The 18,245-nt window shown below is 35.0% G+C and overlaps 1 protein-coding gene across 1 annotated transcript in view; it reads right to left on the bottom strand.

The window, feature by feature from the left end:
• Positions 1 to 295: 295 nt before the first annotated feature.
• Positions 296 to 18,245, bottom strand: part of LOC142345559 (uncharacterized) — a 109,830-nt gene continuing 91,880 nt past the window's right edge. Inside the window, exon 6 of the mRNA XM_075397655.1 lies at positions 296 to 1,057. Coding sequence (XP_075253770.1) covers positions 888 to 1,057 — 170 coding nt within the window. The 3' untranslated portion in view covers positions 296 to 887. The remainder of the gene's footprint in view (positions 1,058 to 18,245) is intronic.

Genomic DNA, 18,245 nt, shown 5'->3' on the forward strand with positions numbered 1-18,245 from the left:
TTTCCGCACGTGAACAAAAAAATTCTGGATTCGCAATAATTTTTTCAAAACTTTTCTTGATTTTTTTCTGCAAAAGCTTGCATGAATAAAACCACTCTTGCTTCTCTCTGCTCTTCAATTTCTTCTGCAGTTTGATAAACACTTTGTTTTCTCTCTTTTTCACTTCCTCTTTCAAATAAAACCCAACAAAAATTATCATTAAAAAAGCCGATCCGCCAATACAAAACGATAGCGCTTCTTGGATTCGTAAAAAACCCGCGCCACAGTACTCTAACATCCTTACAAAAAACAGGAGAACAAGAGAATGTTCAATTAAAATAATCGGTTCCAAAGGGAAATATTACATCAAATGTAAAGATGCCAAGATTATGTTTGTTTTGTAAAGATATAGGCTGCTGATTAATCAACTTTCATTTTCAATTATGTTGGTCAATCTTCTACAATGGATGCAAACACTATTAAGAACACACCTTTTGAAGCTGTGTCGATATCGCACATGGATTTTCTTTCTGAGCCGTTTAATAAGTAAACACACGTTTTCCGAACCGTTTACGACTGCATACGATAGGAGGCATTAAGCTTCAGAACTCGATGGCATGTAACGCTTGGTTAGTTAACAATTGAAGGATCCAATAGCCACATAGTAGTTTTGCTATTCGGAGAGAAGAAAAAGAACAGTTCTTGATGCGTATTATTGCACAGTTACAGGATTAGAGGTATACTGTTTCTAGGAGCAATCGTAAGCTTGCATCCCAGACAGAGATAAGGGAAAAAACTCGCTCATTTCTCAATATATTGTCCGCAATGAGAGCCTTCTGCTTTTAAAATCGGATCAGACTAAATTTTGACTCAAATGAGTTCTCGTTCAGTTGAGAAGTGATGGCTGCTCATCCGAACATCTCCTGTAATCTGTTCACTTTACACACTTTAGTGGCAGTTGCTTCGATCACGTCTTCCAATTGTTGTTCAGACAGAAGAGTGGCTGATGCTCTTTTCACATTCAGACCACCGCCACTAAAACCCTCTGCGACCATTGGCGATTGTAGTCCACTACTGCCTAGAAACACAGAATATGGTTCATTTTAGTTTGGCTCTACACCTGAAATTATTTGCTCTACAATTTACTCCGCGGAGTCGGTACCGAATTTCAAAAAAGGCTCTCAATTATTTGTAATAGTCACACCGTCGCAGCATCTGGGAGAAAACACAAATTGCAAATGTAGCTTATTTTTTTGGGTTTTGGTTTTAGCAGTTTTAAATCACACAGCGCTTACTTCAGGGATACAATTTAGGATGCGTAATTATCAATTTCATCATTTTCCTGGTCCACAAACCTTTGTTTTGTGCGTCCGTTTGCACACACGTAAAAAATTAGACGCTCATATGAAAAAGTAATATTATGTTCGTGAAACCAGACGCAAAAAAAACAACAAATTGCGAGTTTGAGTGCCACGAATATGATACATGATTGACTATTTTACAACAGCCAGTTTTGGCACCAATACACTTCTCTGAGAGAACCAATAAGAGTATGATAGTAGAGCTCATGAACACCTGATCGAGGGTTCGAAGACTTTTCTTGTTGCTGCTACTTTGATATCGGAAGCCGACCATGAATTAACACCGAGTCGTAATATAACTTCGAATCAAATGATTGAGAATATCATCAACTAATCAATTACCAAATAGACACACAGTTAAGAGTAGTCCTTGGAATTTGGTCCTTTTAACCATGCTATTTCCGTACTATTAACAATTGGAATTTTGAAAAGTTCCCCGAGTTGTACCAACTATATGCAATGTGATTTAATTCAAAATTCAAGCTTAATCGGAAGAATGAAGAAAAGTTGCGATTAGTTAAAAAAGTACTTCTCTAGAAAGTCTTCGTGATGCTTGTGAAATGGGATATTATAATTTTCCCGCAACTTTTTGCACTTGTCCCCAGGTTGTACCAACTTCATACAGAGTGATTTTTATGAAAATTCAAGCGGAATCAGAAGAAAGAAGAAAAGTTGCAATTAGTTAACAACAGCCTCCTTCGAAAGTTTTATTTCGCGAGGTGAAGGTGAGATGAGAGATTTTAGTTTTTTCTCTACCTCTTGCATTGAACCAGATTAAACGTATCATATGACTATGACTTTTATCAAAAAAACAGCGGAATCAAAAACTTGCGATAGCAATAGCAATTAGTTGAAACAAAAAGTGTTCTCTCGAAAATCTTCTTTTTCTCGCGATGCTTGTGAAAAGAGGTAACTTAGTTTTTTGCCACTTTTTGCGGCTGCAAAGGTTGTACCAACTATATACAGTGTGATTTAAACGGAAATGAGAATTTGTTTTAAAAAAATTGCTCTAAGCTCAAAAAAGGTCTTCTGTCAAAAGCCTCCTATTTCTGGAGGTAGAGATTTAGATATTTTAGTTAAAATTTTGTTTCTGTTGATAAATCAGTTGTAACAGGCAAAACTTTTGAACCTGCAAGAGATTTGGTCAGAATGGGAGATTTAGAAAAGAAGTTAGATGAAGCCTCAATATCTCAATGTAATTCTATGAAAAGTTGATTTTCTCAGGCGATGGATTTGGTTGATGCCATTCGCGAGCAGATGAGTCTTCAAAGTATCGCAGATATTTAAAGTTGCCTGCAGAAAAACCTATTTCAAAGTCAACACAAAAAGGAAACTTGCATTGTCGCTGGCATGTTGTCCGAGCAAGGAGAATGCTGGCAAACAAAAGAAAGTCCGAGAAACCCGTAAATTTGTATAAGAGACTATTGCGATGATGTTGTGTTCCCGTGGCCAAACAAGGACAAAATGGGGAAATCGAAGTTTTGCACAAAGCTTCTCCCATATTGGGACGAGTGCCAGTTTCGCTGCAGCGATATGACCACAACAATGCAGGATGCTTGGTTCAACTTTTTGAAAGCAATCGCTTTGACGCCGACAAAACAAAAGACACCTTTGCTTTCTTTGGACATCATTTCAATAGGTGAATCGCAAACTCTCTGGTCCTTACTCTTTTTAGGGATGGACAAAAATTCTTACAAAACAAAGATTTTCCGGCCCTTTAGAGTTATTCGAAATAGAAATATTCATGATGCTTCAGAAATGATATTTTAGTTTTGCCAGTTTTTGCAGTTCTCCAGGTCACACCAACTGTTAGCAGGGTGAGTTTTATCAAAATTTCAGCGGAATCAAAAAATTGCAATAAAATTTGCTAATAGTTGAAAAATGTCTTCTGTCAAATGTCTCCCATTTCTCAAGGTGAAGGTGAAATTAGATATTAATAGACATTTCACATTATATTTTAGTTTCTATAAGAATCAGTTGCAGCGAACAAAAAATGTGAATCTGCGAATTAGCAAATTGAGATGAAGCTTGCAGATCTCTATGAAATCCAAAATTGATTTTTTCAGGTGATGGAATTGCTTGCTTTGGATTAATTGTATGATGCTTAAGAATAAGAACTAAAAATCCCCCAAGCTGCTGACGGCGAAATTCACAAAAACTTAAATAAAACGGAGAAAATTACAGTTGTCTGCAAAAAAGACAGCCTATTTTGAAGTATTCAAAACAAATTACATTGACAAAAAAGTCCAAAACACCGGCAATACTTTTATGCGAGACTAATTGCATTGAGAGCTGTATTCAATTGGCCAAACTTTGTCAACATGGTGGAAATTAAAGTTCTGCACAAAACTTTCCCCAAAACCTGAACGAGTGTCGATTTCTCCGCAACAAAAACACAAAAATAACGAAGCATGCTAGGTTAATCTTTTCGAAAGCAATTGATTTGGCGCAAAAACAAAAACAACCGATAACCTCTGTTTTCAGTGAACATCTTTTGAATGGGTGACTCAAAAACGCCAAATCTACAGCGCTTTGTATCTTGAATAGAGTCTGAAAACCTCAGAAAACGATGATTTTTCTGCACTCGTTCATAGGCCTCCAGCATTTCTACCAGTAGGTTAGAAATTAACCTTTCAACTTTTTTCTCGAGCTGTGAAGTTCAAAAGTGATTTTTGTAATTTTTGGTTGAAATAATAAGAAATCAAATAATAATAAGAAATAAGAAAACACTGCAATCAAAATTACTATTTATAAAACAATTCTCTCGAAATTAAATTTGTTCGAGATTCATGTGAAAGGGAATAATTTAGTTTTCATGCCACTTTTGCTGTTTCTTCGGAAACAAGTCTGAATCTGCAGGAGATTAGGTCAAAACGTTATAATTAGAAGAAAAGTTGCAAACTTTCTACCTAGTATAAACTACCTTATCTCTCTACGAAATTTAAATCTGTTGTAATTGTCATTAGAAATAGACGTTTATTGTCAACTTCTTGCCAATAAATCATTCGTACAACTTAACTAGGTTGTGCCAAATATCAGCAGTTTCATTTATAAAATTCTAGAGTCTCAAAACACTGCAATCAAAGTTGCCATTTATAAAATAATTTTCTCGAAATTAAATTTCTTCGAGATTCATGTGAAATGGAATAATTTAGTTTTCGTGCCACTTTTGCCGTTCCCCAGGTTGCAACAACTGCGTGCAGTTTTATTAGAATCAGAACTTCAGCGGACCCCAAAAATGGTGAAAAAATTTTCTATCAGTTACAAAAAGTCTATTTCTCGTAGTGACAGTGAACTTACGTCATAGTTATTATTTTAGTTTCTTCAAAAACATCATTTTCTGCAAGCAATAAAATTGTGAATCTGCAATTTATTTGGTCAGAATGCGAGATTTAGAGGACAAGTTGCAAAATCAAGTGAAGCCTCCATATCTCTAAGAAATTCAAATATGATTTTCACAGGTGATCGATTTGAATGGCGTTATTCGCGAGCGCATTAGGCTTGATATCAAAGCAGAATTAAAAATCCAATCTGGTTTTAAATTTAAATTCCCCAAAAATTTCAAAAATTCCAAAAATTCAAGAAAATAAAGTTGTCTTCGGAAAAAACATAAAATCAATTGTTCACAAAAGGAAACTTCCACTCTCTCTGGCATGTTGTTCCAGCAAAGAGAACGCTGACAAGATTTCATCTGGGAGAAAACACTAATTAATCGGAAGAATGAAGAAAAGTTGCGATTAGTTGAAAAAGTACTTTTCTAGAATGTCTTTGTGAAGCTTGTGAAAAGGGATATTTTAGTTTTCTCGCAACTTTTTGCTGTTCCCCAGGTTGTAACAACTTTAGTCTTTTCTCTACCTTTTGCATTACACCAGGTTAAACGAATCATATGACAATTTTTTATCAAAAATACAGCGGAATCAAAAACTTGCGATTACAATAGCATTTAGCTGAAACAAAAAGCGTTCTCTTGAAAGTCTTCTTTTTATCCATATGCTTTTAAAATGAGGTCGCCACTTTTTATGGCTCCAAAGGTTGTACCAATTATATACAGTGTGATTTAAATCACGGAAATCAGAAATTGTAAAAAAAATTGCTATTAGCTAAAAAATGGTTTTTCTGTCGAAAGTCTTCTATTTCTCGATTTGATCTTGAAATTAGATATTTTAGTTAAGATTTTTTTGCTGTTGATAAATCAAATGAAACAAGCAAGAAATTTTTAAACCTGCAAGAGATTTGGTCAGAATGGGAGATTTAGAAAAGAAGTTAGATGAAGCCTCAATATCTCAATGAAATTCTATGAAAAGTTGATTTTCTCAGGTGATGGATTTGGTTGATGCCATTCGCGAGCAGATGAGTCTTCAAAGTATCGCAGATATTTAAAGTTGCCTGCAGAAAAACCTTTTTTAAAGTCAAAACAAAAAGGAAACTCGCATTGTCGCTGGCATGTTGTCCGAGCAAGGAGAATGCTGGCAAACAAAAGAAAGTCCAAGACACCCGTAAATTTGTATAAGAGAATATTGCGTTGATGTTGTGTTCCCGTGGCCAAACAAGGACAAAATGGGGAAATCGAAGTTTTGCACAAAGCTTCTCCCATATTGGGACGAGTGCCAGTTTCGCTGCAGCGATATGACCACAACAATGCAGGATTCTTGGTTCAACTTTTTGAAAGCAATCGCTTTGACGCCGACAAAACAAAAAATACCTTTGTTTTCTGAGAACATTATTACAATAGGTGAATCGAAAACGCAAACTATCTAGAGCTTATTCTCATTAGACATGGCCAAAAATCCTTACAAAACAATCATTTTCAGGCCCTTAAGAGTTATTTGAATTTGAAATGTTCTATTAAAAAATAAACCTTTTAAATTTTTTCTAGAGCCGTGAAAAGCAAAAGTGGCTGTTGAGGTTGTTTTAAAACAAAACGGTATCCTTTGAACTTAAAGCATTTTTTAGGATTCTTGTCAGCTAAGTGGAATATATATCTGCAATGAGACTCGGTCACAATATGAAAATTAGGAGAAGTTGCATATTGACCAGCTATATGTCTCGAAGAAACCCAAAATTTTGAAGTTATTTGAAATGATGGTTTCTTGTCAACGTCTTGCTATAAAATCATTTCTACTATTTAGATACGTTGTACCAACAACATGCCATTTGATTTTCAAATGGCATGATTTTACCTGAAACAAAACATTGAGATAAAAATTGCAATTAGTAAAAAACATTCTCTCGAAAGTCCTCAGTTTGAAGATGCTTCGGAAAATATATTTTAGTTTTCTTGCCAGTTTTTGCAGTCCTCCAGGTCATAACAACTGTAAGCAGTGTGAGTTTTATCCAAATTTCAGCGGAATCGGAAAATTGCTATAAAATTTGCTAATAGTTAAAAAAAGTCTTTTCTCAAAAGTCTCCCATTTCTCGAGGTGAAGGTGGAATTAGATATTAACAGACATTTCATATTATCTTTTAGTTGCTACTAAAAAATCAGTTGCAGCGAACAAAAAATGTGAATCTGCGAAAGATTGATAGAAAAAGACTTCGAAGAGAAGTTGCATACTGAGATGAAGCATCCATATCTCTATGAAATCCAGAATTGATTTTTTCAGGTGATGGAATTGCTTGATTTGGATTAATTGTATGATGCTTATGAATATGAACTAAAAATCCATCAAGCTGTTGGCGAAATTCTCAAAAGTTTAAATAAAACGGAGAAAATAACAGTTGTCTGCAAAAAAGACAGCCTATTTTCAAGTCTTCAAAACAAATTACATTGTCGAAAAAGTCCAAAACACCTAAAAAACTTTTATGCGAGGATAACTGCAATGAAAGCTGTATTCCAATGGCCAAACTTTGTCAACATGATGGAAATTAAAATTCTGCACAAAACTTTCCCCAAAACCAGAACAAAAGCAGTCGATTTCTCCGCAACAAAAGCACAAAAATAACGCAGCATGCTTGGTTGATCTTTCCGAAACCAATTGATTTGGCGCCAAAACAAAAACAACCAAACACTTCTGTTTTCAGTGAACATCTTTTGAATTGGTGAATCAAAAACGCCAACTCTACAGCGCTTTATATATTAAATCTTGTCTGAAAACCTCAGAAAACGATGACTTTACTGCACTCGTTCATTGGCCTCCAGCATTTCGACCAGTAGGTTAGAAATTAACCTTTCAACTTTTTTTTCTCGAGCTGAGATAAATCATTTGTACCACTTAACTAGATTGCACCAAATATTAGCAGGTTCATTTATAAAATTCTATCTGAGTCAACACTGCAATCAAAGTTGCCATTTATAAAATAATCTTCGAGATTCATGTATAATGGAATATTTTAATTTTTAAGCCACTTTTGCAGTTCCCCAGGTTGCAACAACTGCGAGCAGTGTTATTTGAATAAAAATTTCAGCGGAAGCGAAAAATGGCAAAAAAAAATTCTACCAGATAAAGAAAGTCATCTATATCTCGAGGTGACAGTGAACTTGCATCATAGTTATTATTTTAGTTTCTTCAAAAACATCATTTGCAGCAAGCAAGAAAATTGGCGATGGATTTGGATGACGCTATTTGCGAGCGCATTAGGCTTGAGATTAAAGCAGAATTAAAATTCTATTCTGGTTTTGAAGTCGAAAATCCCGAAAAATTCAAAATTTCTGAAAACTAAAGTTGTTTACGGACCAAAAAAATTTCAGCTGTTCACTAAAGGAAACTTCCACTGTCTCTGCCATGTTGTCCCAGCAAAGAGAAAGCTGACAAACAAAAGGAAGTCCAAGATACCATTAATTTACAATGAAATGAAAAATGTCTTCCAGTGGTCGAACCTTGTCAACATGGGGGGGGGGGGGGGGAAGTTCTGCACAAAACTTCCCAAAACCGGAACGACTGTCGATTTCTATTTCTCCGCAACAGAAGGACAAATAACACAGTATGATTGATTGATGTTTTCGACAGCAATCGATTTGATGCTGACAAAACGAAAGAAAAACGGAAACTTTTTTTATGAACATCTTCTGAATGGATGATTCGAAAACACCAAATCTCAAGCGCTTATTCTCATTAGAAATGGCCGAAATTCCAAGCAAAACGTTGACTTTTCAGCCCCTATACTTAATTGCTTTTCATAGTTTCATAAGGTTAGAAAAAACCTATTAAATTTTTTTCAATAGGATAGAAAAGAACCTTTTATATTTTTTCTCGGGCTGTGAAGCTCAAACATGATAGTTGTAGTAGTTGTATGAAACAATGGTTTCCTGTCTACCTCTTCCTAAAAAATCATTCGTACCACTTATCCAGATTGAATCAACTATATGTAGCTTGATAAAAAGCTGACAAGCAGAAGAAAGTCCAAGACACGCACAAATTTGTATGCGAGACCAAATGCAATGAAAATTGTCGTCCAATTGTAAAAATTAGTTAAAATGGAAATACTAAAAAAATAGGAAAGAGTGTCAGTTCCTACGCAACAACAAGACGACAATGCAGAATGCTTGGCTCATCTTTTCGAAAGCAATCGATTTGACGCAGTCAAAGACGAAAAACAGGGCAAAAACCTTTAATTTCTGCGAACATTTTCTGAATGACAGATTCGAAAACGCCAACTCTCCAACTCTTCAAGCAATTTGAAAACGCTAATTCTCATTAGCGATGGCACAAAATCCTTGCAAAACAATGATTTTCCTGCCCTTAGGGAAAATTAAAAAGTTCCTTTCTAACATATTAGAAGATTTGAGAAGCTACCATGTTAGAAAGGAACCTTTAAATTTTTTTCTCGAGCTGTCAAACTAAAACTTGATTGATGAGTTGATGTATGAAATGATGGTTTCTTGTCAAACGCTTCCTATTATTTCATTCGTACCACTTAACCAGTTTGTACCAACCTGCAGTTTGATTGATAAAATTCCACCTGAATCAAAACACTGCAGAAAAAAGTTGTCTTTAGTAACAGAGACTTCACTCAAAAACCTTTTTCTCGATATGTAACTGAAATGGGAAAAAGTTTTTTTGTCACTTAGCAGCTCCCCAGATTGCACCAAATGCAAGCAATGTGATTTGAATCAAAACTTTGGAGGAATCGGAAAATTGCGATACAAGTTCTTCTTAGTTTTGAAAAAATCTTTTCTCTAAAGTTTTCCACTTCTCGAGGTGATGGTGAATTTAGATATGAATTAGTGTTTTAGTTCCCATTACTATATCAGTTGCAGCAAGCAATAAAAAAGTGAATCTGCAGAGTTTTGGTCAGAATGTGAGATTTTCAGGACAAATTGCAAAATGAGATGAAGCTTCCATATCTTATGAAATTCGAAACCGACTTTCTGAGGTGACGCATTCGAATTCAGTTGATGCAATTCGCGAGAGCATGATATTTGAAAAAAAACGGAAAAAAGACCAATTCTGGTGTTGGAGTCGAAAGTCCCAGATACTTAAAAAATTCAGAAAAATGTTGTATTTGTCAGTGGAAAAACAGTATTTTCAGGTGTTCACCAAAGGAAACTTCCACTGTCTCTGGCATGTTGTCCCAGCAAAGAGAACGCTGACAAACAAAAGAAATTCCAAGATACCATAGTTTTATAATGAAATGAAAATTGTCTTCCAGTGGTCGAACTTTGTCAATATGAGGCGAAAAGTTTGCACAAAACTTCCCCCAAACCGGAACGATTGTCGATTTCTCCACACGTTTCTCCACACGGAACTCAAACGTGATTGCTAAGTGGATGAATGAAATGATGGTTTCTTGTCAAACTCCTCCTAATAATTTATTCGTACCACTTAACCAGATTGTACCAATCTGTCGTTTGATAAATTTCCATCTGAATCAAAACACTGTAGAAAAAAGTTGTCATTAGTAGAAAAGACTTCCCTTGAAAGCCTTTTTCTCGATATGTAACTGAAATGGAAAATAGTTTTTTCCTCACTAAGCAGCTCCCCAGATTGCACCAACTTCAAGCAATGTGACTTGAATCAAAACGTTAGAGGAATCGGAAAATTGCGATACAGTTTCTTCTTAGTTTAAAAAGAAACCTTTTCTCGAAAGTCTTCCCCTTCTCGAGGTGATGGTGAATTTAGATATAAAACAATGATTTAGTTTCCATTATTATATCAGTTGCAGCCAGCAATAAAATGTGAATCTGCAAGAGTTTTGTTCAGAATGTGAGATGTTCAGGACAAGTTGCAAAATGAGATGAAGCTTCCATATCTTATGATGTTCAAAACTGACTTTCTCAGGTGACGAATTCGAATTTGTTTGATGCAATTCGCGAGAGCATGATTTTGAAAACAAAACAGAAAAAAATCAAATTCTGGTGTTGGAGTCGAAATTCCCAGAAAGTTTAAAATTCACAAAAAAGTTAAATTTTTCAGCGGAAAAAAACATTATTTTCAGGTGTTCACAATGGGAACTTGCATTGTCACTGTCATGTTGTCCGAGCAAGGACAGCGCTGACATGCAGAAGGAAGTCCAAGACACCCATAAATTTATTTGCGAAACCAATTGCAATGAAAATTGTCTTCAAGTATTCAAACATGGGGAAAAAATTGTGCACAAAACTTTTCCCAAATCGGAACGAGTGCCCATTTCTCCACAAATTAGGACCAAAATAATGCAGCATGCTTGGTTATTCTTTTCGCAATTACTCAATTTGATGCAAACAAAACAAATAAGACCTTTTTGTTTTCTGTGAGCGTCTTTTGAATGGGTGATTCGAAAACGCCAACTCTACTGGGCTTAATCTCATTAAATATGGTTAAAAATCTTGACAAAAAACGATGATTTTTCTGACCATAGAGTTCATTGGCTTAAACAATTTCCATCATTAGGTTAGAAACGAACCTTTTAAAGTTTTTTTATCGAGCTGTGAAGTTCAAGTGATTTCCTAACTTTTGTTTAGAATATTGGTTTCATGTCAACTTCTTCCTAAGCAATCATTCTTCTTTAAACTACCCTATCTCTCTCGCTATGAAATTCAAAAATGTTGTAGTTGTTACTCAAAATAAACGCCTATTGTCCCCTTCTTGCTAATAAATTATTCGTACCATATAACTAGGTTGTACCAAATTGTATGCAATTGACGTTTCCATTTATAAAAATAATTGTCTCAAAATTATTTTTCTTCTCGCGGTGCAAGTGAAAATGAGCATTTTAGTTTTCATGCCATTTTGCAGTTCCCCAGGTTGCACCAACTGAGTGCAGTTTAATTTAAGTCAAAAGTTCAGAGGAATCGGAAAACGGCGATAAAAACAGCTACTAGTTAAAAAGAAAGTCTTTTTTCAGAAGTCTTCTTTCTCGACGTGATTGTAATTTAGATAAGTTATTATTGTAGCTTCTATTATTACACCAGTTGCAGGAAGCACAAAATTGTGAATCTTCGAAAGATTTGGTCAGTAAGTGACATTTAGAGGACAAGTTGCAAAATCAGGTGAAGACTTTTGAGAAAGTCTTTTTTCAAAAGTCTTCTTTCTCGAGGTGATTGTAATTTAGATTACTTTTTATTTTAGTTTCTATTATTACACCAGTTGCAGGAAGCATAAAATTGTGAATCTTCGAAAGATTTGGTCAGTAAGTGACATTTAGAGGACAAGTTGCAAAATCAGGTGAAGACTTTTGAGAAAGTCTTTTTTCAAAAGTCTTCTTTCTCGAGGTGATTGTAATTTAGATTACTTATTATTTTAGTTTCTATTATTACACCAGTTGCAGGAAGCATAAAATTGTGAATCTTCGAAAGTTTTGGTCAGTAAGTGACATTTCTAGGACTTCTATATTTCTCATATTTCTGAAGTTGCAAAATCAGGTGAAGCTTCATAACTCTATGAAACTCAAATTGATTTTCGCAGGTGATGGATTTGAATAATGCTATTTGCAAGCAAATTAGGCTGGAGATTAAAGCATAAATAAAATCCATTCTGGCTTTGGAGTCGAAGTTCCCAGAAATTTCAAAATTCCGAAGAAATTTAAGCTGTCTGTGAAAAACCTATTTTCTGCTGTTCACAAAAAGGAAACTTCCACTGTCTCTCGTACGTCGTCGAGCAAAGAGAACGCAGGAAAACAAAAGGCAGTCCAAAATACTCATAAAGTTGTATGTGAGACCAAATGCAAGGAAAATTGTCTCCCAGCGGTCAAACTTTGTCAACATGGGGGAAAAATGCAAACTTTTCCCAAAATCGAACAAGTGTCAGTTTCTCCGCAATAACAGGGCAACAACAACGCAGGATGTTGGGTTCATCTTTTCAACAGCAATCGATGACTAACCGAAAAATAGAGAGAAAACCTTTATTCTCTGCGAACATCTTCTGATGGATGATTTGAAAACACCAACTCTCAAGCTCTTATTCTCATTAGAGACGGTTAAAATTCTAAGCAAAACTTTAATTTTTCCGCCCGTGTACTCAATTGCTTTTCAAATTTTCATAAGGTTAGAAAAAACCTATTAAATTTTTTTCAATAGGATAGAAAAGAACCTTCTAAATTTTTTCTCGGGCTGCGAAGCTCAAACATGGTAGTTTTAGTTCTATGAAACAATGGTTTCCTGTCTACTTCTTCCTAAAAAATCATTCGTACAACTTATCCAGATTGAATCAACTATATGTAGTTTGATAAAGAGCTGACAAGCAGAAGAAAGTCCAAGACACGCACAAATTTGTATGCGAGACCAAATGCAATGAAAATTGTCGTCCAGTTGTAAAAATTAGTTAAAATGGAAATACTAAAAAAAATTGGAAAGAGTGTCAGTTCCTACGCAACAACAAGACAATAATGCAGAATGCTTGGCTCATCTTTTCGACAGCAATCGATTTGATGCAGTCAAAGACGAAAAACAGGGCAAAAACCTTTAACTTCGGTGAACATTTTCTGAATGGCCGATTCGAAAACGCCAACTCTACAACTCTTCAAGCGATTCGAAAACGCTTATTCTCATTAGCGATGGCCCAAAACCCTTGCAAAACGTTGATTTTTCTGAAGATTTGAGAAGCAACTATAATAGAAAGGAACTTTTTAAATTTTTTCTCGAGCTGTGAAACTCAAACGTGATTGTTGAGTTGATATATGAAATGATGGTTTCTTGCCAAACTTTTCCTAATAAATTATTCGTACCAATTAACCAGATTGTACCAATTTGCAGTTTGATTGATAAAACTCCACCTGAATCAAAACACTGAAGAAAAAAGTTTTCATTAGTAAAAAAGACTTCCATTGAAAGCCTTTTTCTCGATATGTAACTGAAATGGAAAATAATTTTTTCGTCACTAAGCAGCTCCCCAGATTGCACCAACTTCAAGCAATGTGAGTTGAATCAAAACTTTAGAGGAATAGGAAAATTGCGATACAGGTTCTTCCTAGTTTAAAAAGAAACCTTTTCTCGAAAATCTTCCCCTTCTCGAGGTGATAGTGAATTTAGATATAAAATAATGATTTAATTTCCATTATTATATCAGTTGCTGCCAGCAATAAAAAAGTGAACCTGCAAGAGTTTTGTTCAGAATGTGAGATTTTCAGGATAAGTTGCAAAATGAGATGAAGCTTCCGTATCTTATGATATTCAAAACTGACTTTCTCAGGTGACGAATTCAAATTTGTTTGATGCAATTCGCGAGAGCATGATTTTGAAAACAAAACAGAAAAAAATCAAATTCTTGTGTTGGAGTCGAAATTCCCAGAAAGTTTAAAATTCACAAAAAAGTTAAATTTGTCAGCGGAAAAAACATTATTTTCAGGTGTTCACAATGGGAACTTGCATTTTCACTGTCATGTTGTCCGAGCAAGGAGAGCGCTGACATGCAGAAGGAAGTCCAAGACACCCATAAATTTATTTGCGAAACCAATTGCAATGAAAATTGTCTTCAAGTATTCAAAAATGGGGGAAAAATTTTGCACAAAACTTTTCCCAAATCGGAACGAGTGCCCATTTCTCCACAAATTAGGACAAAAATATTGCAGCATGAATTTCTCTTGCTATGAAATTCAAAAATGTTGTAGTTGTTACTCAAAATAAACGCCTATTTTCCCCTTTTTGCTAATAAATCATTCGTACCATAGAACTAGGTTGTACAAAATTGTATGCAATTAAAGTTTCCATTTATAAAAGTAATTGTCTCAAAATTATTTTTCTTCTCGTGGTTCAAGTGAAATTGAGCATTTAAGTGTTTATGCCATTTTGCATTTCCCTATGTTTCACCAACTCATTTTTGAGAGAGGTAAGTCAAGTGTGACCAAAAATTTAATCACGCGAATGAACAAATAAACTAAGAGCGAAAAGTGACGTCACACATGCAATTCAGTTGCAATTGCATGAACGAATGAATAAAAAGCAGATTTCAAGTGGTTAAGACGTCATATGGTCGTAACAAAAATCGCGACAACGGAAATTAAAAAAAAAACAAAGAAAGGGCCAATAATAGCCCCAGCTATCGCTATGCGGCTATTAAAAAGGATACTTAATGACACTGGCTTTTCCAAGCAAAAAAAAACCGCTGACATACAATTGGGGGTCCAAGACGCCCATAAATTTGTTTGCCAGACCAACTGCAATGAAAATTGGATTCAAGTGTTCCAACTTTATAAACATGGGTGAAACCGAAAAGTTGTGAACAAAACATTTCCTAAATTGAAATGAGTATAAGTTTCTCCGCAACAACAAGACAACAACAACGCAGGATTCTTGGTTCATCATTTCGAAAGCAATCGATTTCGACGTTAGAAAACAAAAGACCAAAAACATTTGTTTTCTGTGAACATCTTTGGAATGGGCGCATAGCAAAAGCTAAATCTCCAGCGCTCATTCTAATTAGAGCTGGCAAAAATCCTTACAAAACAAAAATTTTCTGCTCTCAGAGTTGATTGGTTGTGAAATTTTCTTATATGTTAGAAATAAACCTTTCCACTTTTTTTCTCGAGCTGTGAAAGTCAAAAATGTATGAATGAACGATTTCTTGTCAACTTATAGCTTCTTATAGGTTTCTTGTCAGCTAATTAATTATTCGTGCCAGACAAGTTAACTGTATATCAGAAATGAGATCGGGTCGGAAAGTTAGATTTAGAAGAGAAGTCGCAAACTAAGTTCAAACAACCATGTCTCTGAAACTCAAAAAGTTGCCTTTGTCAATTGAAAAAAATGGTTTCTTTACAACTTCTTACTAATAAATCATCGATACAACTTAACTAAGTTGTACCAACTATGCGCAAATTGACTTATAAAATTCCACCTGAATCAAAACAACGCAAAAAAGTTGCCATTAGTAAAGCCCTCACGAACGTCTTTTCTCGAGATGCAATTCAAATGGAATATTTTAATTTTCTCGTTACTTTTTGAAAATCTCTAGATTGCATCATTATGAATGCGCCTTGACTTAAGTCAAAATTACAGCGGAAAGTGAAATGTGATAAAAGTTGTTATTAGTTTTAAAAGGTCTTCTCTCGAAAAGCTTATTCCCGATGTGATGGTGAAATTAGAAATTAGTAAACATTTTAGTTTGTCTCTATCATTACATCAGTTGCAGCAAGCAAAAAGCTTGTGAATCTGCAAAAGATTCGGTCCGAATCTGAGAAAAAGAGGACAAGTACCAAAATCAGATGAAGCCTTAATATCTTGAGATTAAAGCAGAATTTCAAATCCATCTTGGTGTTGGAGGCAAAGTTAAAGTTGTCTGCAAAAAATACCTATTCTCAATTCTTCAGAAACATAGCTGGCAGATTGCCAGAAAATAGCCGGAATAGCTTCGTAGATATGCAGTCTCAAAAAAACAGTAATTATAGCTGGCAGATTGCCATAAAATAGCCACAATAGCTTCGTAGCTCTGCAGTCACAAAAACAGTAAAAAAGACAGACCAAAAAAATTCGTCATTTCATTGAAGGCTGATATGTTATATTTTAATTAAAATCTGCATGAGATTTTGCTGCCTCTATTAATTGCTCTCAAATAACTTTTATTCAGAGTGACACACACCCATTTGACCTTATCTCTTTGAATTAAAGTAAATGAAAGTCAACTTCAAAGTGAGGAAGTCATTTTTGAGAGAGGTAAGTCAAGTGTGACCAAAAATTTAATCACGCGAATGAACAAAAAAACTAAGTGCGAAAAGTGACGCCACAGATGCAATTCAGTTGCAATTGCATGAACGAATGAATAAAAAGCAGGACTATTTTTTGATATAGTTTGACCAGCAAAAAGTTGGTTTCTCCTAGATTAATTTCCGGTTAAGTTAATTCGAATAGTTAATTTTGAAAGATACTTTTTTTGATTGGGTTCAAATTGCACCAAACTGGTCATGGAGTATCTCCTGTGTAGGACAAATGTAGTACGAACGGAGTTTTTGCTATAGAGGCCTCGTGAAGAATTTAGGTTCCCTTTAGTTAACTTCCGATTAATGAGAATTGTTCAGTTTGAATTATAGTAACTTCGATTGGCTCATAGAGTTGTCCAAATCAAACCAAACTCAGCGTGGAGTATCCCACGTGTAGATAGAGTGTAGGACAAAAAGAATTTTTACTATTGATTGCCTGGGAAAAAAATTGGGTTCTTTCGGTTAAGTTCCGGTTATTACGAATAAATAATTTTGAAATATAGTATTTTTGTTTGGGTCATAAAGATGTCCAAATCGATCCAAACTCGACGTGGAGTATCCGCTGTGTAGGTAGGCTGTTGGACAAAGATAATTTTTGCTATAGCTTGACCAGGAAAAAAAGTTAGTTTCTCATAGATTATTTTCCGGTTAAATCGACTAGTTAATTTTGAAATATATTAACTTTGATTGTGTCGTTGATATGTCCAAATCGAACCAAACTCGGCGTGGAGTATCCTCTGTGTAGGTAGGCTGTTGGACAAAGATAATTTTTGCTATAGCTTGACCAGGAAAAAAAGTTAGTTTCTCATAGATTATTTTCCGGTTAAATCGACTAGTTAATTTTGAAATATATTAACTTTGATTGTGTCATTGATATGTCCAAATCGAACCAAACTCGACGTGGAGTATCCTCTGTGTAGGTGGATTGTTGGACAAAGATATTTTTTGCTATAGCCTGACCAGCAAAAAAGTTAGTCTCTCCTAGATTAATTTCCGGTTAATTCGAATAGTTATTTTTGAAAGATACTATTTTTGATTGGGTCCAAATTGAACCAAACTGGTCATGGAGTATCCCCTGTGAAGGTCAAATGTAGGACGAACGGAGTTTTTGCTATAGCGGCCTCGGGAAAAATTGAGGTTCTCTTTAGTTAACTTCCGATTAATGAGAGTTGTTAAGTTTGAAATATAGTAACTTCGAACTTCGATTGGCTCATCGAGTTGTCCAAATGGAACCAAACTCAGCGTGGAGTATCCCATGTGTAGATAGAGCGTAGGACAAAAAAAAGTATTTGCTATAGATTGCCTAGGAAAAAAATTAAGTTCCCTTCGGTTAATTTCCGATTATTTCGAATAATTAATTTTGAAATATAGTATTTTGGTTTGAGTCATAAAGATGTCCAAATCAATCCAAACTCGCCGTGGAGCATCCGCTGTATAGGAAGACTGTTGGACAAAGGTAATTTTTGCTGTAGCTTGACCTGGAAAAAGAGTTAGTTTCTCATAGATTATTTTCCGGTTAAATCCACTAGTTAATTTTGAAAAATATTGTTTTTGATTGGGTACAAATTGAACCAAACTGGTCATGGAGTATCCCCTGTGTAGACAAAATTAAGGACGAACGGAGTTTTTGCTATAGCGGCCTCGGGAAGAATTTAGCTTCTCTTTAGTTAACTTCCGATTAATGAGAATTGTTAAGTTTGAAAAATAGTAATTTCGAGTGGCTCATAGAGTTGTCCAAATCGAACCAAACTCACCGTGGAGTATCCCATGTGATAGAGTGTAGGACAAAGTGAATTTTTGCTATAGATTGCCTAGGAAAAAATTAAGATCCCTTTGGTTATTTTCCGGTTATTTCGA

Source organism: Convolutriloba macropyga, chromosome 9, assembly GCF_964194025.1.
Source record: "Convolutriloba macropyga chromosome 9, txConMacr16.3, whole genome shotgun sequence".
Classification (NCBI taxonomy): Eukaryota; Metazoa; Xenacoelomorpha; order Acoela; family Convolutidae; genus Convolutriloba; species Convolutriloba macropyga.